A 26,228-nucleotide genomic window follows, 5' to 3' on the forward strand; every position below is an offset into this window, starting at 1 on the left:
AAGAAAAGAGACCAAACAATAGGTTTGGAAACCCAACCTGCAATTAAAACTCATCTATCTCCACTTGCTTGAAAGGCCTTTAAGTAAATGATATTTCAACAAAGAGCTGAGCATTTCCCACACGCTGCCGGCGAAGAGAGAGAGGACTGTGAGCAGCAGGGGTGGTCCCAGCCCAACTTTTGGTGGATTTTGCAAGGAGCATCCACTTTCCTGTCTTGGTACCATTCAGAGCTGAGCTTTTAGCTGTCCCGAATACACATTGTGCCCAAGGTTGTTCTGACAGATGTGCAGTGCCATACCTCACCTCTGTATCTCCTTGGTTCAGGCTTTATAATCACTTCAGGTTTGCCTGGTGACGCTTGTCTTGAGCGTGCTGCTCTCCTTAGTCTTTCCCATGAAAATGAACATGTATATTACACACACACACGTATATAAATTTTTATATTCTACTATTTGATATGACTCAAAAATAACTATCATATATGAGCATGCACATGTAAACAACACATAAGCATATATACATATCTGTATGTGCTAAATTCTGGTGGAATTTTTTGTATGTGTATAATGAGCATGCGTGTGTATGTGAGGTCATGGGTGTATATGTGTCTATTCATGTAGCAGCCAGAGTTGATGTTGGGAGTCCTACTTGATTGCTTTCCACTTTATCTACTGAGGTAGGGTCTCTGGCCGAACCTGAAGCTCACAGACCTGGCTAGTCTTAGCTAGCCAGCTTGAACCAGGGATGCAGTCTTTGTTTTTCAAGCACTGAGTTTACAAACAAGCCACTCTGCCTTCCACTACTTCTATGGCTGCTGGGGATCCAGACTCCAGCTCTCACACTGTGTGCTTAACACTTTATCCACTGAGCCCTTGTTTTGTTGATTTTGCCTGTTGAGGTCCCCAGCGCACACGACGTTACAGACAGGCACAGAAGCAGAGTGCCCTTCTTCTTCATGGTTGCTGATGTTTGCCTGCATGTGTGTTGGTGAGGCTTCAGAAGCCCTGGAACTGGACTTACAGACAGCTGTGAGCTGCCATATGGGTGCTGGGAATTGAGCCCTGGTCCTCTGGAAGAACAGCCAGTGCTCTTAACCACTGAGACATCTCTCCAGCTCCAGTCTGTGCTTTCTTTGTGACTCTAGAAGCAATTATGTTTGGTTACTAGGTCTTTCCTTTCTCCTTCAGTTGGAGACCTGCTTACATGTCTGTCACTCTTGGGTATCACACACTTAGTGTGTGGCTTTGGGCTTTGGCATAGTGACTGCCAGGTCTCCAGTGAGCAGCACTGATCCTGAGGTGCACAGCGGGAGTCTCTGAGTGGAGCTCATTTTTCAGCATCCAGGGAGCCCAGGCTGAACACAGAGCTCAGATGCTGCCTGTGGCCGTGGCTCTGTAGTGAGGCTGTGCTCTTTTACAGACAAAGGGGCAGCATATATGTGTGATATACTAACTTCATTTCTTTCATGTTTTGTTTTTATATGTTTAAGATCCCTGTAACACTTTCACTTATTATTTCACTGTGTGACCTGGGAATGGATCCTAGGAATAGGGTGTTTGTGCCAATCTGTAATAAATCTAATGGGCAAAAATACTAGAGAGGATGGCGAGGTTGCTCAGCATGTTAGAGTGCCTGCTAAGCCTGATGACCTGGGTTTGAGCCCTAGGACCAGCCTGGTAGAGGAGAGAAGTGACTCCCCAAAGTTGTCCCTCTACGTGTGTGCTGGAGCTTGCATGCCTACACACATACATAATACATAAATAAATAGAAATAAGTGGAGTGTAACTGTAAAATACTGCAGAGAGTTCTGCTGAGCCAGGCTTCCACCTGCTTTGCTGTGGCACAGGGCTGGAGAGATGGCTCAGAGGTTTAAGAGCACTGACTGCTCTTGCAAAGGACCCCTGGTTCAGTTCCCACCTGGCAGCTCACAACATTCTGTAACTCCAGAATGTCCAGGTGTTCTGATCCCCCTTCTGGCCTCTGTAAGCACCTGTTGTACATCCATCCATCCAGGGAAAACACTCACACACAATATAAATATTGATAAATATTTTTAAAAGAACTCTGTCATAATTGGCTGCCCAGCAATTGAGAAGGTTCCCTCTGGGAGATAGTTGTCCCAAAGTGTCTCTAGTGGTGTCTGTATAGATGCTTTTCAGGAATGTTGTCGAGGTGAGTTGTACATCAGATGGCTTCTAGAATCTTGGGGTCTTCTTGCCTGGGCTGACATCTGATATAAGTTGTAATAGTCATGCATATAACTAAGTAATTGCTTCACACACTTGATAGACTTTTTTTAATGCTCATATTATGATCCTAAGTATTAAACATTATTGTCATTGGAAACACCTGAATTTAAAACTAAAATTATTCTTTATCATTCTGACAGAATAAAAGGTTTCTTAGGTGCTATTTAATCATAAAAATAATACATACTCAAAGCAGAGCCATGTGATATAAAAGTAAAATAAGGTGAGAGCATTCTTCCTTCCCTGTGAGCCCACCCAGGGACATAATACAGCTGCTTATTAGCACAGTCCTGTGCGTGTGGAGGGGTGAGTGCGTGGTCTCAGGCATTTGGTGGTCTTGCTGCTGGGTACTTGTGTGTGGGTGTTGCCTTTGGGAGGCAAGTGGGCTTCAGAGCCTGTGCCAGCAGCAAGGCTCAGCTGGTCCCCTTCCTGCAGGTGAGCATCACGGACTATGTGGTGTTTGACCAGTGCAGCTTGTTCCAGACCATCATGCATGCCACACACTCAGTAGCCACAGCAGCCCAAGCCCCTGTGGAAAAGGTCGCAGATAAACTGCGCATGGCGTTTTGGTCTCAGCAGCTTCAGTGCCAGCCCAGCCTACTAGGGGTTAACAAGAGTGGTGTGTGGATCTCCTCAGGGAAGAATGAATTCCATGTTGCTAAAGGAAGTCTCATAGGTGAGTCAATTACTCTAGTTTTCACATTATTTTTACTTTGTTTATCTTAATTTTCGTGGTGGTGGGAATCTAACCTAGGGATTCACAGAACATTTAATGAACGGCTTTAAGGTCTCCTCTTGAGATAATCAGTACCAGTGGGAAAGCGGCCTGTGACAGAGGCACCCGGGCTTTGTGGTCTCTCTCCTTTCTGTTTTCTTTTTCATTCTGTCATTCCTAAAACTTGGTGTCTGGACAATGTGTCATCACTTTCCTATGGAAACCTAATATGCTGTAATAAAGACAGACGGAGGACTAGCTCAATCTCACAATCCACTCGGGGTTGGGCAGGGAAATGGCTCTGCAGGTAAAAGCATATGTCACACAGTCCTACAGGCCTCTGTTTATCCCGAGAACTTGCGTGAGAATCTAGATACAGCCAGGCATGGTAGCACATGCCTTTAATTCCAGCACCCGGGAGGCAAAGGTAGGCAGAGCTGAGTTCAACGGCAGCCTGGTCTACATAGTAAGTTCCAGGTCAGCCAGGGCTATGTAGAGAAATCCTGTCTCAAAACAAACAACAAAAAGCCAGATACAGTGGAGGCTCAGGAGAGCACGTCTGTGAGGAAATGGGGAGGCAGTGACAGAAGTGGGCAGATGGTCACATATGTGGCCCACCAGCAGAACAGGAGAACTTGCCCCCAAAACAAGAGGAGAAGAGAAAACATAAGTCCAGAAGTTGTCCTCTGATCTCCACAGATGCCATGACACACTTGTGGACACACTCACAAAGAATCTTGTTTAAAGGGGGTATATGGTTGGGTAGAGATGGCTCAGCAGTTAAGAGTATGAGGGTACTTCAGATCCCATTACTCACATAACAAGCCAGATACCCTATGCATGCCTGTGACTAGCAACAAGGTAGGCAGAGGCAGGAGAATCTTTGGGGCAAAGAACACGATCCCCAGGATCAGGGAGAAACCTGTCTCTAAGTCCTGTGTGGGAAGTGAAAGATGGGAACACTTGGGACCCTCCTCTGGACTTGATGAGCATGCTTGGGCATACCCCCACAAAGACATATATACAAGTCAGGAAATCTGGTTTTAAAGATCTACCACACCTACAGAGTCTGCTGAGAAAGAACCGTCCACTTACAGGGGGAAATTATGGCCACTGTTTTAACATGCAATGTGCTGGCCATATCCATAGATGAGCTGTGTCCACTTCTGAATGCCTCCCCCTTGATGGATTCCCTCTAGCTCTGTCCCCTGTGTAGCCTCTTCAGGCTTCAGTGAGCAAGGTATGGCTCTCCTTGATGATGCTTAGAGAGATAAGTAGCTTATGCCACTTTGTTTAAGGACACTAGAAATCATTGTAAGAGCTTTGAAGGACGACTATAGTCTAAAACCAAACTGAAGTGTTAGAGCTTTTTGCTTGTTTGTTTTTTTTCTTTCCCTAACCCACTTTTATATTTATTCTCTCCAGGAACTTACTGGAATACCGTTGTTCCCCGGGGAACAGCTTCTGCCACAAAATGGGCTTTTGTGTTGGCTTCTCCTGCTCCCACCCAGGATGGTGAGTCAGCCTTAGCCCAGCTGAGAGTTCTGGTGTGCAAGTCAGTCAGTCAGCGGAGGAAGAGTTCATGCCGTCCTCTGACTGTGGCCTGTGGGTGCGGCGATGTGGGGGATATGGCAGTGTTGTGGGCCAGCAGCGTTGGATAGGCACACTCAGGAGAGCTACCAAGTTGGGGTAAGGGTAGCAGAGCTGAGGCTGAGGCCGTGGCCTTTGGAAGGAGGTCACCGTGCAGTGTGGTCGGAGCTGGCAGCACATGACTCCTGGTGTTCTTTCCCATTTCTCCCAGAAGACCTGAGTTTGACTTCTCATACTCATATGGCAGCTCACAGCTATCTGAACTTTCAGTTCCAAGAGATTCACATGATACCTTCTGCCTTCTATGACATGGGTACCAACCCTACACATAATACACATCAACATGCAGAGAAAGCATTCATATGCATAAAATAAGGAAATCTTTAAAAAACCTAAATAATAAAATAGCTGGGTGTGGTGGTGAACACCTTTATCCCAGCACTGAGGATCTCTGTGAGTTTGAGGTTAACCTGGTCTACAGAGTTAGTTCCAGGACAGCCAAGGCTACACAGAGAAACCCAGCCTCAACAAACCAATTAGCTTAATTAATTACTTAATTATTTAATTAAAATAAAAATAAAAGTATTCTAAAACGTATGACACAAGTTTTAGCTAATGCTTTACATTACACAGTGTGGCGGGGTTGTAATTCCCAAGGATGACTGGCATTCTAAACAAACACTATTAACCCTGGAAGTTGCAGAACGTGCGAGGACCACAAGCATAACTCCTGATTTCCTCCGCCTGCTGCCCACCCATTAGCAGAAGAACAAGGGCAATGCCTTCCGAGAGACTGCTTGCCCCTTCCTTCCTGGGGATTGGAAGAGTGGACAGCCCTAATAGTGTATATTAGAAATATAGACTGCTGACACGAGAGCACGTTGATGTCTGTGATCCGTGCTGTTGCTAGAAAGCATGTAAAAGTTCCTGACCTATGCACTGCCGGCCCCTGTGGGCAGGGAGACTTCTACAGTGGTATTTCGTAGGCCCCGCTCTCTTTCCAGTTTCTGAAGTGTCTCAGGCTTGGCCTTTTTAATGTCTGATGGCAGTGTTTCCTTCTAACCTCAGAGGTATAGCAAGCCTACCTGTAAGATAACAGTGAGTGAGCAGGCAATCTGTGGCCAGGTGTCAGGGCTCTGAAGAAAAAGGCTGTGTGGTGCTCTTAGGGTGGGTGGCTCAGTGAGACAGTGTTTGCTGACAAATGTGAACCTTTTTCTGCAGGAAGCTCCTTATGGCTATGCCAGAGCAGCAAGGACCTGTGTATCATCAGTGCCCAGAATGTACAGTGCCGGCCCTCCACAGTGCAGCTGCCCCCCGATGCAGAGATGAGAACCTATGCTGCCTGCCAGGATGCACTATGGGCCTTGGACAGCCTCGGACAGGTGTTCATCAGGACACTTTCCAAGAGCTGCCCCACAGGCATGCACTGGACGAAACTGGACCTTTCCCAGCTAGGTATGATGCAGAGTGGGAGTGCTTCAGTCAGTATATAACTAACTAAAGTACCTTGCCCCCATATTCACTCACTGCGGGGTGGGGGCTAGGCAGGTTCTTAGGTGATGTTTGTCAGTTGCTGGACTTAACTGGCCACTTCCCCAGAGTAAATGAGCCTCTTAGTTTTGTAGGGAGCTTCATCTCCCACTGTGTGCAGTTTACGCTGTTCTGCTGTTCAGAACCAAAGGAACTATAAGGTGGAATGTGCCACCAAGATCTGTTTAAAATGACAGCACTAGGACAGCTGCACGGTCCTCTCTCTCTGACCTTTAATTCTGAAGTGGCGGCTGTGTGACTGGATCAGTGTATGCTGAGCTGTGTCTTGGTATCTGGAAGTGTGCCCACTGTGGGTGCTGCACACACAGTTGTGAGCTGTGGGTTCTCTTTCAGCCACTTAAAGAGGTACTGTACTGTGCTGTTAGCCACTTTCTGTGGACCATCCCAAGAGTTAGAGTGGCCAAAGCTTATGGTGACATGGAAATATTTCATAGTCTAAGAAGTGATAAAATGAGCTCAGAGTATTATATTCTCAGTTGGCTCAGCAACTCAAGTGTGGTTTGTCTGATAGTAGAGGCAGAGATGATAGCAGGATCTCCCAGGCTCAGAGTAAGCTTGAGCTTCAACGGTTCTGTCTAGGAAGTAGACATTGTTGTATACTGGCAACCAGTATTTTGTGGATTCAAATAAGTGTTTAATGTATAATAACTCAACCACATGAGAGAAGGGGTGGGAGGGAGAGCAGGAAGAACTCCTCCGTTGACCAATGCATACCACCACCCCTGTAAAGCATGCTTTCCCTGGGGGGCCTGGGCCAGGCCAGTGACTCTTGGCAATGGGGTTTCTGCAAGCTGCTAGAAGAGATAAGGCCCTGAACATAACCCAGTTCGCTGTGGAAATGAGCTGTGTGCCACAGCTAGAGACTTCCAGAGGAATTGTGATTATGTATGCCTTGGGCTTCACACCATCTTTCAGATCCACTGGCCATCCTGCTTTCCAAAGGTCCGTGCCAGCCCAACGAGGCTGCTGCTCATGTGGCCTGGACATGGGCGCCAGATGAGCCTGCTGCCTGGCCTAAGAGTTCTTTCTTCTGTCCAAAGATTCACTGGCTCTGAGCCTTTCTCCAGCAGTCTCCACCAGACCATGGAGGAAGGCTGCTGGTGTCTCTGAGAAAAGCCAGAACTCGTGTTTATTCTTACTACCAAACCTTGAAAACTAGAGAAGTCCTATGCTCATTCAGCTGGGAGAGAAGCCATTTTCCCCAAGTTGGTTCCTCCATACGGTCATCTCATCAGCTGTCACCCCATCCCAGTGACCCCAGAAAATGAAATGACTCTCATCCTGTTGTGGAAGACCCCTGGGCTTTTGGTTATAGCACTGGCCTTTGGGCAAGTTGGCTATGCACTTGGACCGCTTGATTTCCATCACCATATTGTGTCCTGAAGCCTTGCCTCTCTTACATCTGTACCCTCCTCTGTGCTTTCATTTGTTGCTTTTATGTGGCTGATGGTAAAATAGTAGACTCTTGGCACCAGTTTTCTCAGCATATTGAACAATGCCTAAAGTCCAGCTAGTCGGCTTGGTGTTGGTGCAAGGGAATTAGGCAGGGCTCAGAGGAAAGGAGATTGGCCTTTGCTGTGTCAGAAGCCTCCACTTGTGCCATCCAGGGCATTGAACTGCAGCCAGGAACACTAAGCATTCCTGCACTGAATCTCTCCAGGTCTGGTCTGTGTCCAGTGAGGAAAACAGGCAGGTGGGTCAGGAGATAACTTTAGCTGGGCATAGTGGCTTGTGTCATTAATCCCAGCACACACCTCTCAAATTGGAGTCAGACAGACAGACAGACAGACAGAGGGAGAAGAAAGAGGGTTTTATTTCTTTGTAAAGATGATTATTTTTATGTATATGGATATTTTGCCCACATGTATGTCTGTGTACCACATACACAGATGCATGGTGCCCAACAGATGGTTATGAGTACTGGGAATTGAACCTCTGGAAGAGCAGCCAGTGCTTTTAATCACTGAACCAGTTTTAGCAGATAGATAGATAGGTAGATAGATATAGATACAAATTTTTTAAATTGTTATTTAAGGCCAGCAAGATGGCTCAGAAAGTAAAGGTTCTTGATAACAAACCCGATGGCCTGAGTGTGATCCCTGGAACCCACATGGTGGAAGGAGAAAACCAAGCCCTGCTAATTAATTGTCCTTTGACTTTTACACATGAACCGTGGCACATGTGCTGCCACACAAAAGTGATTGCCGAGTTTGAGCTTAGCTGAGTGTAGTCAGCCATTACATCCTTCCCCCTTTTACCCTAACCAAGCCAAATGCTGCTCTGATTACCAAGATAGTGGCTGCACCTGTACTTCAGGGGTCACCAGTTCAAGGCCAGCTTGACTTCACAGATGTCAAAACAACTATAACAGCCAGGAATAGGATTAAATTAAGATATTTATTAAATGGCTGATTGTTGAATGCAGCTAAAGAGATAGAGTGTGGAATTTTAGAGTGATCTAGTACAGTCTTGGCTTTTGGAGGAAAACGTGCTTCATTTAGCAAATATTTAAGATGCTCATAATATTTCACTTCCCATTATTCATAAATATGCATGTCAGGCACTAGACCATGTAGCAAACTAATGCAATTTGTGGTTTAGTTCATCTAATCACAGCATGTGATGAAGACATATCATTGTCAGTTTGTGCCTTAGGTAACTGTTTTAGTCAGGGTTTCTATTCCTGCACAAACATCATGACAAGAAGCAGCTGGGGAGGAAAGGTTTATTCAGCTTATACTTCCACATTGCTGTTCATCACCAAAGGAGGTCAGGACTGGAACTCAAGCAGGTCAGGAAGCAGGAGCTGATGCAGAGGCCATGGAGGGATGTTACTTACTGTTTTGCTTCCCCTGGCTTGCTCAGCCTGCTCTCTTATAGAACCCAGGACTACCAGCCCAGAGATGGTCCCACCTACAATGGGCTCTCCTTCCTTGATCACTAATTGAGAAAATGCTCCACAGCTGGATCTCATGGAGGCATTTCCCCAACTAAAGCTCCTTTCTCTGTGGTAACTTCAGCCTGTGTCAAGTTGACACACAAAATCAGCCAGTACAGTAACAAACAAGATTGTATCATGCAATAATTTATGTGGAGAAGAATTTTATAATATAGAAAACAACAAACAAATGTTGCTATTGTTCTCTACCACACACTTAAAAAGATTCTACACACTTAAAAAGTAGGGTGTAGTGGTGCACTCGTGATCCCAACTGAGGCAGCAAGGTTGCACAAGGTTGAGGATAGGTTGTGCTATCACACACACACACACACACACACCCCGCCAGGACAAGCTGTTGTTTACATTGCTGACACCAAAAAGTGCCCAGTGATGGGAGAAGCTTGGCGGAGAGTTCTTTCTTTTACTGTTGCCATGATGCTCCAACCAGAAGAGGGTGGCCTTCAGTATCCTCCACTGTAGCAAAAAGGTCTGCTAGGATCCAATAGGGCCATACTGTTGATGCCAGCTCCACTCAGCAGATCCACAGGCTGATCAAACATAGGCCGATCATCCTCGGGCTTGTGACTTCATTCCATGGCTCGATGCTACAAAAACACCTTGGTTTACTGGTTAGGTAGGTGTCTGGGCGTAGGTATGTGAAGGAGTGCAGTCAGTGCTCCAGTGTCCAGGATCTACTGGCTAAAGAGGATGTGGACGGTGCTCTGGCTGCTTGGGAGATACTGCTGTGAATCTGTGAAAGCTGGTTGCCACATGTATCCCAGCCCATACCTCAAAACACACAAAACCAGCCAGTACAGTAACAAACAAGATTGTATCATGCAATAATTTATGTGGAGAAGAATTTTATAATATAGAAAACAACAAACAAATGTTGCTATTGTTCTCTACCACACACTTAAAAAGATTCTACAGTAGGGTGTAGTGGTTCCAAATTAGACCCACAGCTGAAGCTAGACAAAACCTGCAAGAAGCTCTTGGCCATACTCAGACAGTGCAGCACACATGAGAGCCTTAAGGCTGTCTAAGAGCAGAGGTCACATTGTGATCCCAGCACTTGAGTCCAAGGCCATCTCTTGTACTTAGTAAATTGGAGGCCAGCTTTGTTTATACAAGACCCTGTCTCAAAGGGAATGGCTTTGTTTAGGGAAAAATAAGAAAAAAGACACCTCCTTTCCATAAATGGCTATAGTAGTTATATAGATAAGTCAGTAGAATAAAACAAGCTTTTCTCCATCTTACATATCTGGTGGGGAAGCTGACTAAATGCCTAGTAGTGCATGAGTCCTATGTTCAGTTCCCAGCGTGGCCCACACGGGAGCACTAAGGATGCAAGCAGGGACATTAGAAGTTCAGAGTCAGGGAGGGAGAGATGGCTTAGTGGTTAGGTTAGGAGCACTGGCTGCTCTTCCAGAGGTTCTGAGTTCAATTCCCAGCAACCACATGGTGGTTCACAACCTTCTGTAATTGGATCTAACGCCCTCTTCTGGTGTGTATGAAGACAGCTACATAAGATAAATAAACAAACAAACAAACAGCAACAAACACTGGGCTGTGGTGGCACAGAGGCAGATGGATCTCTGTGAGTTCCAGGCTAACCTACAGAGTAAGTTCCTGAACAGCCAGGGCTACATAGAGAAACCCTGTGTCGAAAAACCAAGAAAAGACAAACAAACAAGAACCTCTGTGTCATAGTGTATAAGCATGTATGCATGTATGTATGTATGTGGGTATGTATGTAGGCATATAAAATGGCACAACTTGAAACTGGCTGTCTCTTTAAACGTGATACTGCCGGTCCTGATGGCCTGGTTGCATCTCCGGAACCATGTGGTAAAGGAAAGAATCAACTCTTACAAGTTGTCCTCCGACTACACACGTGAATGTAGGGCTGGAGAGATGGCTCAGTGTCTCTGGGGAGGGCCCAGCCTCAGCTTCTAGCATCTTTGTCAGGCCTCTCATAAACACTTGTAACTCCAGCTGCAGGAATCTGCTGCTTCTAGCTTCTGCCAGCACTTATACTCACACAACCTCCCCCTCTCTCTCAAATAAAATGAAAATAAGTAAATTTGAGAATAAAATTTAAAGTGAGACATATAACTTATGTTCTGACAATTCTAATATATTTTTTATTATTATTATTCTAGGAAAAAAAATAGGGACTGGTGAGATGGCTTAGTGGCCAAAAGCACTGGCTGCATTTCCAGAAGACCTGGGTTCAGCTTCAAACACCCACATGGTGACTCACAACCATCTGTCACTCTAGTTACAAGGGATCGGCTTCCCTCTGCCCTCTTCAGACACTGCATACACATGATGTGCTTATATACATGCAGGCAAAACACTCATACTTAAAATAAAAATTAAAACATCTTTGAAATAAAAATAATACATGTTTCTGCTCCCCTCATCCTCCCTTTGAGACATGGTCTCATTATGAAGTCCAGGGTAGCTTTAAAAATAATCTTATTCCTTCAGCCTTTCAAGGACTGGGATTTCAGATGTGCACTGGACGGCCTGGCTTGCCACACACAAACAAAATGGTTATAACAGTTTTTCTCTAATTGTAAAACATGGAAATGATCCACACGTCCATCAGTAGGTAAATACAGAAACTATCTGGGGCATTTGTGAGCAATGGAATGATAACTTAGCCACAAAGGGAGTGACTGCCGCCTCATGCTGACTCGTGCGGGCCTTGATCCTGCCCTTGTGAACTAAGGTCTGGCATAGATGTCAGTTAGGGCAGCCTGGGATGCATGAGGCCAGGACCTCAAGTAGAGGCCATGGCTGGCAGGGACCAGAGGGAATTCCTAGAGAGATAAAATGTTCTATATCTTGATAAGGTGTGGGTTGCTCTTGTAGTTTATCAAATCTGGACTTGAACCTGGACATCTACCTGTACATTTGTTGTTTATAAAGGCTTAGAGGTCAGAGGTAGCTGGCCTGGGTTCAAGCCTGCTCCCCCTCTTTGCTTCCTGGGTTGCCCACCACCCCTCCGTTCTCCAGTGAGAATCATTTATCGATGCTGTAAGGTGTGAGGTGAAGCAGCAAGAGGCCTGGCTGGAGCCTGGCTGACAGGAGATGTTCAGTAACTTGACTGTTGCATTTTTTAGTTGCTAGACTATTATCAAATATAATCTCTTTTTTTTTTTTACCTTGAGGTCTTTATCAGATGCTCTGGGCTAGGCCACACCCTTCCGGCCCAGCCTCTTTTTTTTTTTTTTTTTTGGACTCCCTCCATTCCCTCCCCCTTGGCAGCAGCTAGTTTAAATAAATCAAAGGAAGTGCAAACATAAGAGTGAGGATTCTTTAGATTTACTTTTCATTTTAGTAAGTATGAGCCCCTTCCACAGGGAGAGTTTACTAGCAGTGGGCACTTGTTGGATAAGTTAGTGGCGGATGCCCTGGCTTGGTGGCATCATAGCTACTTAGCCAGCAGCCTTCACAGGATGCTCTGAGGCACCTGGCAGAGAAGCCAGTGTTCCTACTGATGTGGAAGGACAACCAGATGACACACACCTGCCTTCAGCTGGAGACTGTACCTCCTGTCTTTCTTTGAAGTAGAGTTTATACACTAACTGAAAGGTCTGTCATTTGTCAAACTAATTGCAGTGTGTGTTTCCTGTCACTGTAGGAACTGTGAAACTGACCAGCTTGGCATGTGGACATCAGCATATCTGGGCCTGTGACTCCAGGGGTGGGGTTTACTTCCGGGTTGGAACCCAGCCTCTGAATCCCAGCCTGATGCTTCCAGCCTGGATCATGATTGAGCCACCTGTCCAGGTAAGCAAAGCCAACCTGAAAGAACGTGCCTGGTAGGAAGAGGACAGTTTGGGACAACTGCCAGGGGTGCGTGGAGAGCTGTGCCCTGTGAGTGCTCAATTGCTTGGCACTCAAAGCTTGGAATTTGGTATTTGGGAAGCTTAGAGCTGAACAGGTTATTTGAGATTATCTGAATAACACAAGCTTTTCCCCTCTTAAAATAAAAACATTTTTGACTTGTCACCAAATGAACATTATTTTTTAAAAAAATGTTAAACAGTATTCAAAAATACAAAGAAGAAAGTAAAATTTGCATAAAGTATTGCCATGGAGATATCTGTTATTAGTCGGTTTGCTGTTCCCCTGGCAACGCTGGATATTGAACCTCAGGTCTCACAAATGCCAAGCACTCAACTACTGAGCTGGGTCACTGCACTGGGTCACGTGCTCTGTGAGTGCCTTTCCTAGACTTAAGAATTTTGTTTCCGCCGGACGTGGTGGTGCACGTCTTTAATCCCAGCACTTGGGAGGCAGAGGCAGGGGGATTTCTGAGTTCAAGGACAGCCTGGTCTACAAAGTGAGTTCCAGGATAGCCGGGGCTACACAGAGAAATCCTGTCTCAAAAAACCAAAAAAAAAAAAAAAAAAAAAGAATTTTGTTTCCAGGATTAATGAAGCGTTTGTCTATTTTGTGTGGGGATTCAGTTCCAGCACTGCCCCATCCTAAAATCTACTTCCTGGCTTTCAGTCTATAGGGTCTTCTGACATGTTTTTGGGATATTTGTTTGTTTTGGTTTTTTTTGTTTTGTTTTGGCTAGTTGCTCTAGAAGACTGAAATAAATAGGCTTGGTTCATGTACTAAGTATATTTCTCTTAAACCTTATGTGAGGAGAGAACACAGTGGTCCAGACCACTGGCTGCTCTGCTAGAGGACCAGGGCTCAATTCCCAGCATCCTCATGGTGATTCATTAGCCATCCTTAACTCCAGTTTAATGGGATCCGATGTCTTCTTCTGGCCTCCTTGGGCAGCAGGCACACATGTAGTTTATAGAAATGCATCCAGAAATACGTACACATATAAAACACATAATTTAAACAAACAAAAAAAACCCTTAGGCTAGGTGATGGTGACCCATGCCTTTAATCTCAACACTTGGGAGACAGGTGGCAGATCTCTGTGAGTTCAAGGCCAGCCCTGTTCTACAGAGTGAGTTCCAGGATAGCCAGGGCTACACAGAGAAACCCTGTCTGGAAAAACAACAAAAAACAAACAAACAAAAACTTGTGGGAGGGGGCTGGTGAGATGGCTCAGTGAGTAAGGGCACTGACTGCTCTTCTGAAAGGTCCTGAGTTCAAATCCCAGCAACCACATGGTGGCTCACAACTACCCATAATGAGATCTGATGCCCTCTTCTGGTGTGTCTAAAGTCAGCTACAGTGAACTTATGTATAATAATAAATAAATCTTTAAAAAAAAAAACTTGTGGGAGGCCATCACACCTCCAGGGTTATTTGCTCAGGCTCTGCTCATCTGTGTTCTGTAGCTTTGTTGGAAAAGATGTAAAGTTACCTTGTTTAGAGAGAACGGGGCAGGAAGACATCCTTATGGAGGCGGGAAAGAATCTAGAGTAATTTAAACAGAATGAATCCTAACGCTGCTCTGCACTTCCTCTGCATGTAGCAGCTCACCGAGCACAGGACGGCCATGTCAGTTGGAGCCGTCCTGACAGGAACTCTCAGCACTTGCACGTGCTTGGCCTGGATGCTGGCTGTCAGCTGCACTGTTGAAGTCCCTGGAACCTGCCTGTGGGTGGCCTCCTCCACTCTGTCAACACAGCCCTTCTCGTCTTTCTTTTACTGATGACTTTATATTATTTAAGAGTTATTATTCAGCCAGGCCTGATAGTACAGCCTTGTAACCTTCTCTGCTTAGGAGGCTGAGGCAGGAGGATCTCAAATTCAAGGATTGCCTTGGTACAGAGTAAGACCAGGGTCACTGTGGGCAACTTGAGAGTAAGATCCAGTCTCCCTAGATGTGCTAATGTTGGTACTTGGGGAAGTAGAAATAAAAGGAGTTGACAGGCATCCTCAGCTAATATGTAGTGAGTTCAAGGCCAGCCTGGGATAAGTGGGGCCTTGTATCAAGAAACCAAAAAGACAAAAAGAAATGGTTGGTGTGCTATTGCACGCTTTACTCCCAGCCTTCAGAGGCAGAGGCAGGCGGACCACTAGTGACCAGGCTACCCTAGTCTACATGTCTGGAGGACAACCAGGCCTACATAAACCTGCCTACATAGCATAAAACTTACCTTCTCTAGTGTACTCTGTGATACTGCAGGTTGTCTTTAGTGTGTTCACAAAGTTGTGCCTCACCACTGTGCGATCCTGGAACACTTTCATCATCTCAAGAGCAGACCCTACCAATTAGACTCCTTTGCCCTCAGAAACCTCAAACCCAAAAGCCTATGGCTGCCCTGATCACTTGCTACTTCCCTTGTCTATACATTGCATATCAGTGGAATCCTGCCAAGGATCTGCCATCATCAGACCTCATTCTCTGGGTGTTATGTGCTCAGAGTTCGTCAGTGTCTTAGCACACCTCAGTTCTTCGGCTTTTATGACATAATAACTCCATCAGTGGAGACCACCGTTCAGTCATGCCTCAGCTGATGGATATTTGGCTTGCTTCTGCTTTCTAGCTGCTGTGAAGGCTCCCATCCACATTTGCCTACAAATCTTAGGGAGACGCTTCCTTCCGTTGTGCAGGGAGATCCTGCAGAAGTTTGCTCTCTGAGAAACAGGAACTTCCTGTCTTCTGCAATGGGTCTTTCGGTTTGCCTTCTGCCAGCAGAATGTGAGTTTCAGTTTCTCTACACACTGGCCTCTCAATTTTTTTTTTCTAAATTTTTCTATTTTTAGTCCATGTCAAATGGGGTTTGTTTGTTTGTTTGTGATGGGTCTCACTGGCTGGTCTGGCACTCTGTATGCAAACCAGGCTTGCCCTGAACTCGTACCAACAGGAGAACGGGCATGTGCAACCATACCTGCCCCTTCCCTCCTTTGGTCCCTGGGATATTTTGTCACAACACCAAAACAAGTCCAGTGAACACAACTTCCCCTGTACTTTCTTTCTTTCTTTCTTTTTTTCCTTGAGACAAGGTTTCTCTGTGTAGCCCTGGCTATCCTGGAACTCACTCTGTAGATCAGGTTGGCCTCAAACTCAGAAATCAGCCTTCCTCTGCCTCCCAAGTGCTGGGATTAAAGGCGTGCGCCACCACACCCAGCTCTCTTGCGCTTTGATTCCTGTGGTAGATGCTGTGCTGTGGTGATGCATAATCCTGTGTGTTGTGTACACTGTCAGGTTTGCTTTGCTGGTACTATTGAGGAGTTTTCCTTCACATTCCCGAGGAACATTCGTCTTTGCCTTCCTGTTCTGTAGGTAACTGGAGGTATAACTTAGTAGTAGAGCTCCTGCCAGCTATGCAGCAGGCCCTGCACTCAGTCCCCATCACTGCTTTAAAGAAAGACATTGTTGAAATACTTCTCTTCTGTTTTGAAAGAGCTTATGGAAGATTGGTGTTACGGAGTTTTTAAGCATTTGTCAGAATTTATCAAGGTAATAATATTAGCCTGGGCTTGTGTGTGTGTATCTGTGTGTGTGTTGGTTGGGAAAGAGTCATACTATGTAGCCCTGACTGGCATACTATGTAGACCAAGCTGGCCAAACTCAAAGATTTACCTGCCTCTGCCTTTGGAATTCAACTTGTCTTTTTAAGTTTTTTTTTTTATGTTTATGTGTCTATGTGGGTATCTACCATGCATGTGCCCAAAGAGGTCTAAAGGAGGCGTTCGATCTCCCAGTGCTCCAGTTACTGATGGTTGTGAGCTGCCCAGTATGGGGATTGAAGTCCCAACTCAGGTTCTGAGCATGTCTTTATGAGAGTTGTTGTTGTTGTCATTCTTGTTATAGTTGTTCAATTTTTATTTTCTTTATCTATTTTGTATTATTACTATTGTGAGTGTATAATGGATATGTGCGTGCTGTGGTGAGCTCAGTGGACATGTGCAAATCAGAGATGGCTTTCAGCTGGTGGTCTCTCCTGCTATTGTGGGCTCCAGCTGAGGAGTGCAGGTCATCAGGCTTGTGCAGAGCGCTGCTGTTACCTGCCGAGCCTTCTCTCCAGTCTGTGAGTGACCCAGCTCTTACCTACTATGTCTATTCTAGTCTTGATTCAGATTGAGCAGTTTCTGGTTTTTAGTAATTTGTTCATCTGTGTCATCTAACTTATTGGCATCCAGTTTCCATATGGTATTCTTTTTATTATTATTATTATTATATGTAAGTACACTGTAGCTATCTTCAGACACTCCAGAAGAGGGTGTCAGGTCTCATTACGGATGGTTGTGAGCCACCATGTGGTTGCTGGGATTTGAACTTCGGACCTTCGGAAGAGCAGTCGGGTGCTCTTACCCACTGAGCCATCTCACCAGCCCTCCATATGGTATTCTTATATATGGTATTCTCTTCCTTTTATTTCTGTAGGAATATCCTCTTTTATTTCTGATTTTAATAATTTATTTTTTCTTTCCTTTTTGCATGATATGTGTGTACTTTGATGCACATGAATATGGACACTGCGTATGAAGAAGTCCAGTGTCCCTCCTCTTCCTCCTTGTTTAAGCAGGTGTGCAGCAGGCCAGCTGGTCTGGAGAATTTCCAGGGATTCTCCTGTCTCAGCCTCCCATCTTTCCATGGAGGGCTGGAATTACAGTTGCGCACTACTGCTTCTGACTGCATGTGGGCTCTGAGATCTGAACTGTGGTCACGGTGCTTACGTGCAGGTGCCTGACTCACTAAGCCGCCTCCTGCTCCGCTTTTTTCTCAGTTCATCATAGACTTTGTCCACTTTATCTTCTTTTTAAAATACCGTCTTTGGTTTTATTGGTTTTGTATATTGTTTTCCTATATTTTGTCTCTTTCTGTTCTAATCCTTATTTCCTTCCCACACTCTTATGCACAGAGCTTTGCTTGGTAGTGATATTCCACGGAGAGCTCCCAGCTCTACTGACTACAGTGATGCATCTTGGAAGCCATGTGATGGCAATGGGCTGTGAGTGAGGCTCGGGCACAGAGCAGTGGCCATGCTGAGTAAAGAGCTAGACTACAATTATGGTGCCAAAGACCTTGTCCCCAGCCTCTGCCACAGGAACCTCTGCTCATCCTGGTCATGGGGGACATGTATCAAACCACAAGGCCCTGTTCCTTTCTCCATCTTGATTCCACAATAACCTCAAGAAAACAAAACTAAAATGGGGGAAGAAAGGTTTAATTGGAGTGATTTGAAGGTGATCAACAGCTTGGCACAGGAAAATGCTAAAATGGAATAAAGTCCTGTGAAAGGACCTCAAAGCTGTGCTGAGTGAAGCAGTGATGCCAAGTGGCTGCTGAACACCGTCCCGTTGAGCAGTGCTGTCGAGCAGAGCTGTGTTTGCTCACTTCCTACACTGCAGTGCTGTAGAAGGAATTCACTTGGCCTGGGAATGTGTAAATCCAGGTGTTCTTCACACTCGGTCCTGGGGAAGAGGAGAGAAGCTGTGTGTGTGTGTGTGTGTGTGTACGTGTGTATGTATGTATGTGTGTATGTAAGAGGAGAGAAGTTCTGTGTGTGTGTGTGTGTGTGCGTGCGCGCGCTTTCCAAGAAGTACCCTTTTCTTCATCCTATTTTTTTGCCCCTAAGTAGAAACCAGAGGACGCTCTCCCTCCTTCACCAGCAGATGTCTTTGCTGCCTTGCTTAGAACAGTTTAAGAGACCTGTCCAGCACGCAACCCTACTATGAGGCAGAGCCTTACTGAGACCCACACCTACTTCTAGCCACCTCTGCTAAGGCTCTTAGTGGAGTTCTTAACATTGTAGCACTGACTGTGTCATTCATTCATCTATTCATTCATTCATTCATTCCTAATGTGTATTGATTGGTATTTTGCCTGCATGGATATCTGTGTGAGGGTGTCAGATCTTGGAGTTATAGACACTGTGACCTGTCATGTAGGTGCTGGGAATTGAACCCACACCCTCTGGAAGAGCAGTCAGTGCTCCTGCAGAGCCATGTCTCCAGCCCCTGACTGTCATTTCTAAAGTTAGGGGTGACACTGAGCTATCACAAATGATCCCCTGAGGCAGCCTGAGTGCTTTACACACATCTGTCCTCCTTGGTGGCCATGCAGAAAGCAACCGCTCCTTTCCCCTCTTTCTTTATGTTTGATTCATTATTGGGTTTTTAAAACATGGGGTCTCCTGTCTACAGGCTGATCTTGAATTTACTGTGCCTGATCCTCCAGCCTCTTCGCCCTGAGTGCTGAGTGACCATGCCACCATGCCTGGCTTTTTGTTTTATTGAGAAGCAGTCTCTATATGTAGCCATGGTTGACCTTGAATCTGAAGTGATCCTCCTGCACCAGCTTATAAGCATGCCCCACAATACCCAGCTTTCTGTCTCTAGGTGACAGAGAAGATGACTCCCACTCAGAGTGGTTCAGGAGGTTGCCTGAGACCTTATGTCTAGGAGGTGGTATAGAGCTGCCCCAGAGCTCTGGCTCAAGATAGAGTCACCTAAGACATCAAGATGGATGACCCATCCAGCCCCTTCAGGAAAATGAAAACTGAATGTTCTACACTTCTCAGGAGTCTGCTTGACCCTTTGTCTCAGTGGAACAGCTTAACCACAGCCTCCTGCTATTCTGACGGCCAGCGTGCCCCCACCCCAGAACACACACGCACACACACACCTACAACAGTTCTTTTTCCCTTAGTGCTGTCCTGCCACACTCCTGCTCAACTTACAACACCCTGTAAAACTCACTGCTTGGCAGTGCTGCTCTTCCCTGTCTTGGGGACAGAGCAGCAGTTCTGACCCTGGGTAAGCTTTGCCTTCCCCTCAGCGAGCTCTGGTGATCTGCCACCTAAATGGCAGAGCTGAATGCAGACATGGCTGTGTGGTACCTGATCTGGCTCCCTCCTCTGTCTCTAGGGCCCTAGGCCTGTGTGGGGACGCTGACTCCAGGAGCCATGAGGGAGCTCTTGGACATCCTCAGTTCACTGATGTCACTCACAGGTTAATGGTGACACCAACAGGGACTTTTCTACAAATGAAAAAGTTCAGGAATGAGGAATGGTGAGGAGTCCATTAAAAGATCCAACAGTCAGGAGGATTTTCTGAGTGTGAGGGTGAGGGAGTGTGTGTGGACCCATAGCAGACTGTGAGTGGCCTGTGAGCCCTTGGGTCCTCTGCACCTCTCTGCTCGGGCTTTATATCTCATTTGGGACATCCTCCGAGCTGAGCAGAGGTGGAACACAGAGGGTACCATGGGCACATGAAGGGAGCAGAAGCCTCTATTTTTGTTTCCTGGTCTCTGTTGAAGCCTCCCTCTGATAGTGGCTTTAGGGTGAAGTTTTCACAAAGTACTACTCAAAACAAATGACTCAGTTTTCAGACTTGCCAGTGCTTAGGAGAACTTGGGGAAGTATTTTTAGTTGTATTTAGCAGGTTTCAGAATTGGAGTTTGCAGAGATTTACGTCCGTATTTGGGGTGCCTCTACAGCTAGAGCAAGCGGCAGTGTGGTCTTTTATAGCACTGTGGGCTCTCTGGTTGAGTTACAGGAGCCCTCAGGTGCCTACCCTTGAGGGACCCCACACTGAGCAGGGCTCTGCTGCTTCCTGATCCATCTCCTTTGCTCAGCTGTCGAGCTACCTTCCCCAGCCAGCTCCTCTGTGTGGTGGCGTTATTGGCCATCCAGTACTGTGTGCTCTGCCTACACTGAAGACTTGGCCTGGCAGAGCAAATGTGATAACGCCAAGGCTGACAGCTGGCAAGTAGCCAAACTACATGTAAAATGTTATTTAACTTCCACTGCCATCAATGTGTTGTGGTCCTATGGACAGTTCCACTGTACTGTGCTGTCCATGAGCATGGGAGGTCTTCCCATCTTCTCAGGGCCTTCCACTGTTTCTTCAGAGTGGTAGTTTCATGTCTAAGTCATTAGAGGGGTTTGTTTGTTTGTTTTATGTGTGTGAATACACTGTAGCTATCTTCAGACACACCAGAAGAGGGCACCAGATCCCATTACAGATGGTTGTGAGCCACCAAGTGGTTGCTGGGAATTGAACTCAGGACCTCTGGAAGAGCAGTCAGTGCTCTTAACCACTGAGCCATCTCTCCAGCTTGTTAGAGTTTTTATATCTTCTACTGTTGCTTTTTACTTGTTTGTCTTTTGTAAGTTGTTTATTTTATGTGCATTGGTGTTTTGCCTGCATGTATGTCTGAGTGAAGGTGTCAGATATTGCAGTTATAGACAGTTGTGAGCTGCCATGTGGGTGCTGAGAATTGAACCTGGGACCTCTGAAAGGACAGTCAGTGCTCTCAACCTCTGAGACATCTCTCCAGTTCCCACTTGTTGGTTTGTTGATGCTGTTATGAATAATTTTTTACTCCACTTTGTGTGTATGGCATATGCATATATGTGTGTATACACGTGGGTGCATTCTGTGCACGCATGCCTGTGCACGCACATGTGGAACCCAGAGGTCAGCATCATGCTCCTCTGCTTTCTCGTTGTTATTGTTGGTTGGTTTGTTGGTTTGTTTGAGGCAGTATTTCTCACTGACCTGGTGCCAGCACATAAGCGAGACTGGCTGATGAGTGAAGCCTCAGGATTGACTTGCTTGTCTCCATGGTTACAGATGCTGCTGCTTGTCTCCATGGTTACAGATGCTACCATGCCCAGCTTTCACCTGGTGCTGGGGATCTGAACTCAGGTCTTCACACTGTATGGAAGTGCTTGACTAACTGAACCATCTACCCATTCCTCCTGATATTTGTTAGAGGTTTGTTGTTGTTGTTGCTTATTGATAAAAGTGTTTGCCTGCATGTATGTATATGCATTACAGTCATGCAGTGCCACTGGAATTCAGAAGAGGGCATTGGATCCCTGGAACTAGGTATGTTATAGCCGGTATGAGCCACCACATGGGTAAAAGTAGCAAGAGCTCATAACTGACAAGCCAAGTTGAGTGGGGGAGACATGGAGACAAGGTTTCATGTAGCAAGGGTGGTCTCAAAACTATGTAGGCAAGGGTGACCTTGAAGTAATGATCCTCTTACTCCCACCCGTAATGCTGGGATTACGGATATGTGTCACCATGCCCAGCTTCTGTGATTTCTTTCTAAGCGAATTTGTTATTAGCTTATAGAAAAGCTCCTAAATTTTTAAAGATTTTTGTATGTGTATGCCTGCATGAATGTATATTCACCACATTCATTCCGATGCCTGCAGAGGCCAGTCAGCATCAGATCCCTTGGAGCTGAGTTACATTCAGTGTGAGCTCCCGTATCGTGCTGGAACCTGGGCTTAAGTCTTCTAGCCTCCAGTGCCCTTAATGGCTGTGTCATCTTTCCAGTTCCATAAAACAAGCTCCTTGTTTTTTAATATCAATTTTTTATCCTACCGCTTTGCTTATAGTATACATTAGGGTTCAGGTTTTTGGTTGAGCTTTGCCATTTGCAAATTGGGGTAACTCAACTTCTTCCTTTCCTATCCATAGTCACCATATCTGTTTATCTTGCTTATTGCAGTCTAGCTAAGAGTTCAAGAACTATATTGAACAAGATTGAAGAGTCCACATCCTGTCTCATTCATAATTCCAGAGGAAGTGCTTTCAATTTTTCTCTATTTATGTAATGTTGGCTATATGTTTGTTGAATACAGCATTTATTATGTTGAGGTGTATTCCTTCTATTTCTAGTTTCTTTGGAGCTTTTATTATGAAGTAATGTTGAGCTTTGTTAGAGGCCTTGTCTACATCTTTGAGATGTGATTTCTGTCTTATCTATGTACTGTAGTTGAAAGAACCTAGTGGGGAAACCCCCACTCAACTCCAGCGTGCACCCAAGAATCATGAACAGACGACCATCTTGATGTAAAGATGGAGAGACAGTGGATTCAACCATGAGGCTTGGAAGCTAGGGGTTTTTATAGAAAAGGGGCTGGGGCTGGGGAAGGAATTGGCACGGTTTCACATGATTGGTTCATTTAAACACCAGCAGACTGTACATGCAGATCACATTTAACTTAGGTCAGAAGGGCAGGAGATAGGGAGGCGCCGGGCCAGTCCAGCATGTCATTCTCTTTATCTTTATGGCCAAGCAGCGCCCAGAATGTCTTAATGACAGGCCTGCCCGGGCATGTCCTGGCCTGTTCTGCTATGTTCTCAACCCCAGGTTTCAAAGCTCACAAACAACTCTTTGGGTATAAATTACATGAATCACAGGTCTCAAGTTTTATTTTCTTTCATAGTGTACTGGTTTGCATATGATGACCCACTCCTGCATCTTTAGATGAAAACACACTTGATTGAGATATATGTCTTTCTATGTTCTTGAATTCACTTTGCAAGTATTTTACTGGGAATTTTCATATCTGTGTTCATCAGGGAAATCGGTCTGTAGTTTCCCTTTTTATTTTGTCCTTGTCTGGTTTTGGTAGGAGGCTCATGCTGGCTAGCTCCATAGAGTGTTTGATAGCCTTCAGATCCTCTGCCTGGTGGACTGGCCTCAAGAGCTTGCTGTTTGTTCTGCTTTTAAGGTCTTTTGAAAGAAACCATGAAGGCCTCTGGTCTGGGCTTTTCTGTCAAGGGAGGCAATTGCTGTTTCTATCTCATTTCTTATCAAAGCATTTGCTTTCTTTGTGTTCTTGAGGTAGGTTTATAGGTCATATATGTCTAAGAATTCATCCTTATATCTAAGAATTCCTGTAGAGTTTTTGAATACAGATTTCTGGAAACATTCCCTAATGACCCCCTAGATTTCATAGGTATTTTTTTTTTTGCAACATTCCTTTTTTTTTTTTTAAAGATTTATTTATTTATTTATTTATTTATTATATGTAAATACACTGTAGCTGACTTCAGACACCACAGAAGAAGCATCAGATCTCATTATGGATGGTTGTGAGCCACCATGTGGTTGCTCGGATTTGAACTCAGGACCTTCAGAAGAGCAGTCAGTGCTCTTAACCACTGAGCCATCTCTCCAGCCCCACAACATCCCTTTTTTAATCTCTAATTTTATTAATTTGTCTTCTGTTTTTCTTCTAGTTAGCTGTGTCTATGGATTGTACTTAATTAACTTTTCAAAGAAACAACTTTTTGTTTCATTGATTTTTTTCAAAGTCTTTTATTGTATTATAATTGTGTGTGTGTGTGTGTGTGTGTGTGTGTGTGTGTATACAGGCACCTCATTGTATGTTGTGTGTGTGTGCAATGTGTGCAGCCTTGTGCACACATACACACACACACACACACACCAAAAGACAGTAGTTCCAGGGTCTCTCACTATACCCAGAGCTCATCGTTTTTCAGCTAGGCTAGCAGCCAACAAGCCCAGCAATCTCCTGTCTCCACCCCCTTAACACTGTGTTTATGAGTGCACAGCTGTGCTTCTTACATGGGTCCTGGGCTCAGACTCAGGTCCTCATGCTTACACACAAGCATTCTTACCCATGAGCCATCTTCGTTGCACCCTAAGGGTCTTTTTGAAGTATCTTCTCTCTTCCTGGTCCCTGTGTGGTTTTTGTTCCCCAGCTTGCCTGTTTGTTTGCTCTCTAACCTTTTAATAGTCTTTCCTCCTTCCTATACCAACTCACAGGAATACAGAAAGGTCTGCTAGGGATCAAACTGCCAAGATCTCACGGTGAGGAGAAAAATGTCAAGAAAGCAAGTTGTATATGGCAGTGAGCAGAATTCTCGGGGTCTCTGAGCTGATACAGACTGTTCAGTTGACTAGATGCCCTTGCCTCAGGGAGCTGACCTTTAGGGCAACTTAAGGGAGTTCCCTCAGATTCGGGAGGTTCCTGATGGTTTAAGGGAGGTGCTTGGTATACTGAAACCCCCTTTAGGCCTCAGTTTCTCCATAACAATCCTTCTGTTCAGGATGATGTCTACAGCACAGCTTCTGAGGTGGAGGAGGCTTTGGACTCATCCCCCTCTGCCTCCATCCTTACCTCTGTTGGTTTGGTAGTGCTGGGCAATGGTTTGATAGTGCTAGGAGCTCAGTGGTAGCAGGTAGGTGCTGACCACTCAACTAGAGCTCCAGGTCTCATCTTATGTTTTTGTTGTTGTTGTTGTTTAAACGGGGTCTCTCAGTGTAGCCCTGGCTGTCCTGGAACTCACTCTAGATAAGGCTAGCCCAGAACCTAGAGATCCACATACCTCTCTGCCTAGAAAAACTGGGATTAAAGGTGTTCACCATCACTAATTTCATGTTTTTGTCATTCTGAGACAGAATCTTGGTAAATTGCCAGGGTTTGTGATCTCCTGCCTCATCCTTACAACCTTCAGGTTTAGCTTTAGTGTTTCTCTTTGTTTCTTTTGTTTTGTTTTGTTTTTCAAGACAGGGATTCTCTGTATAGCCCTGGCTGTCCTGGAGCTCACTCTGTAGACCAGGCTGGCCTCGAACTCAGAAATCCACCTGCCTCTGCCTCCTGAGTGCTGGGATTAAAGGCGTGTGCCACCACGCCCGGCTCTCTTTGTTTCTTATTTGTTTGTTGTTTGGGTGGGAGGTGGTGTTGAGTTTTGTTTTTTTGTTTTTTGTTTTTTTTTTGTTTTTGAGACAGGGTTCCTTTGTGTAGCATTGGCTGTCCTAGAAGAAGCTCTGTAGACCAGGCTGGCCTCAAACTCACTATCTAGTGGACAGATAGCAGTCCCAGTTGTTGTTACCTACCTGCTCAGGAAAGACAGGGTGTCAGAGTTGTTAAGGAAACCTTTTCCTGAGCATTTTCTCTGCAGTATCTACCCTACAACTACAAGTGCAGTTTGTGCTGGGGTCTGAAGAGGGTCTCTCAAAGCCCACCCCCACAGTGACACACCTCCTCCAACCAAGGACTCTAGATCACTCTGCCCTAAAAAACCATGAGGACTTTGTTACTCTATGGAGTGGCCTGCTCTAGGACAGCAAGCAACTTTGGAGAGATTTGTTCTCGTCTATAAAACAATGACAACACTCCATAGCTGTTGACTGTACAGAGGAGCAGGCATCCTGGTGCCCAGCCAGGAGCCAGCTCCTGGTGACTTTCTCTGCCTCCATCTGCCATGGTCCATACTGCAGGAAATGTCACCTGACATAAAGGCACAGGCACGTGGACTGCTAGAGCTAAGAGGAAGCCTTCAGGTAGATGACAAGGTCAGGGTCCAGGTGAGCTGCCATGCTGGAGGCTGCCCTTGTGCTGAGTCACTGTGAGGTGGCCAGGGGCAGGCTGCATGCAAACAGGCTGTGGGGCTGTTGCTGCCCTGTGGCCTGCAGCCTCTCTCTTCTCACAGTGGTTCACTCCCTCATCCAGACCTCTT

The 26,228-nt window shown here is 45.6% G+C and overlaps 1 protein-coding gene across 1 annotated transcript in view; it reads left to right on the top strand.

Moving 5' to 3' along the window:
* Window positions 1–26,228, top strand: part of Tecpr2 (tectonin beta-propeller repeat containing 2) — an 85,927-nt gene that overhangs the window by 55,553 nt on the left and 4,146 nt on the right. Inside the window, exons 14-17 of the mRNA XM_021178973.3 lie at window positions 2,686–2,926; window positions 4,391–4,480; window positions 5,777–6,010; window positions 12,703–12,851. Of these exons, the coding sequence (XP_021034632.1) occupies window positions 2,686–2,926; window positions 4,391–4,480; window positions 5,777–6,010; window positions 12,703–12,851 (714 nt within the window). The remainder of the gene's footprint in view (window positions 1–2,685; window positions 2,927–4,390; window positions 4,481–5,776; window positions 6,011–12,702; window positions 12,852–26,228) is intronic.

This window comes from Mus caroli, unplaced genomic scaffold, assembly GCF_978045245.1.
Source record: "Mus caroli unplaced genomic scaffold, Mus_caroli_1 scaffold_14, whole genome shotgun sequence".
Lineage (NCBI taxonomy): Eukaryota > Metazoa > Chordata > Mammalia > Rodentia > Muridae > Mus > Mus caroli.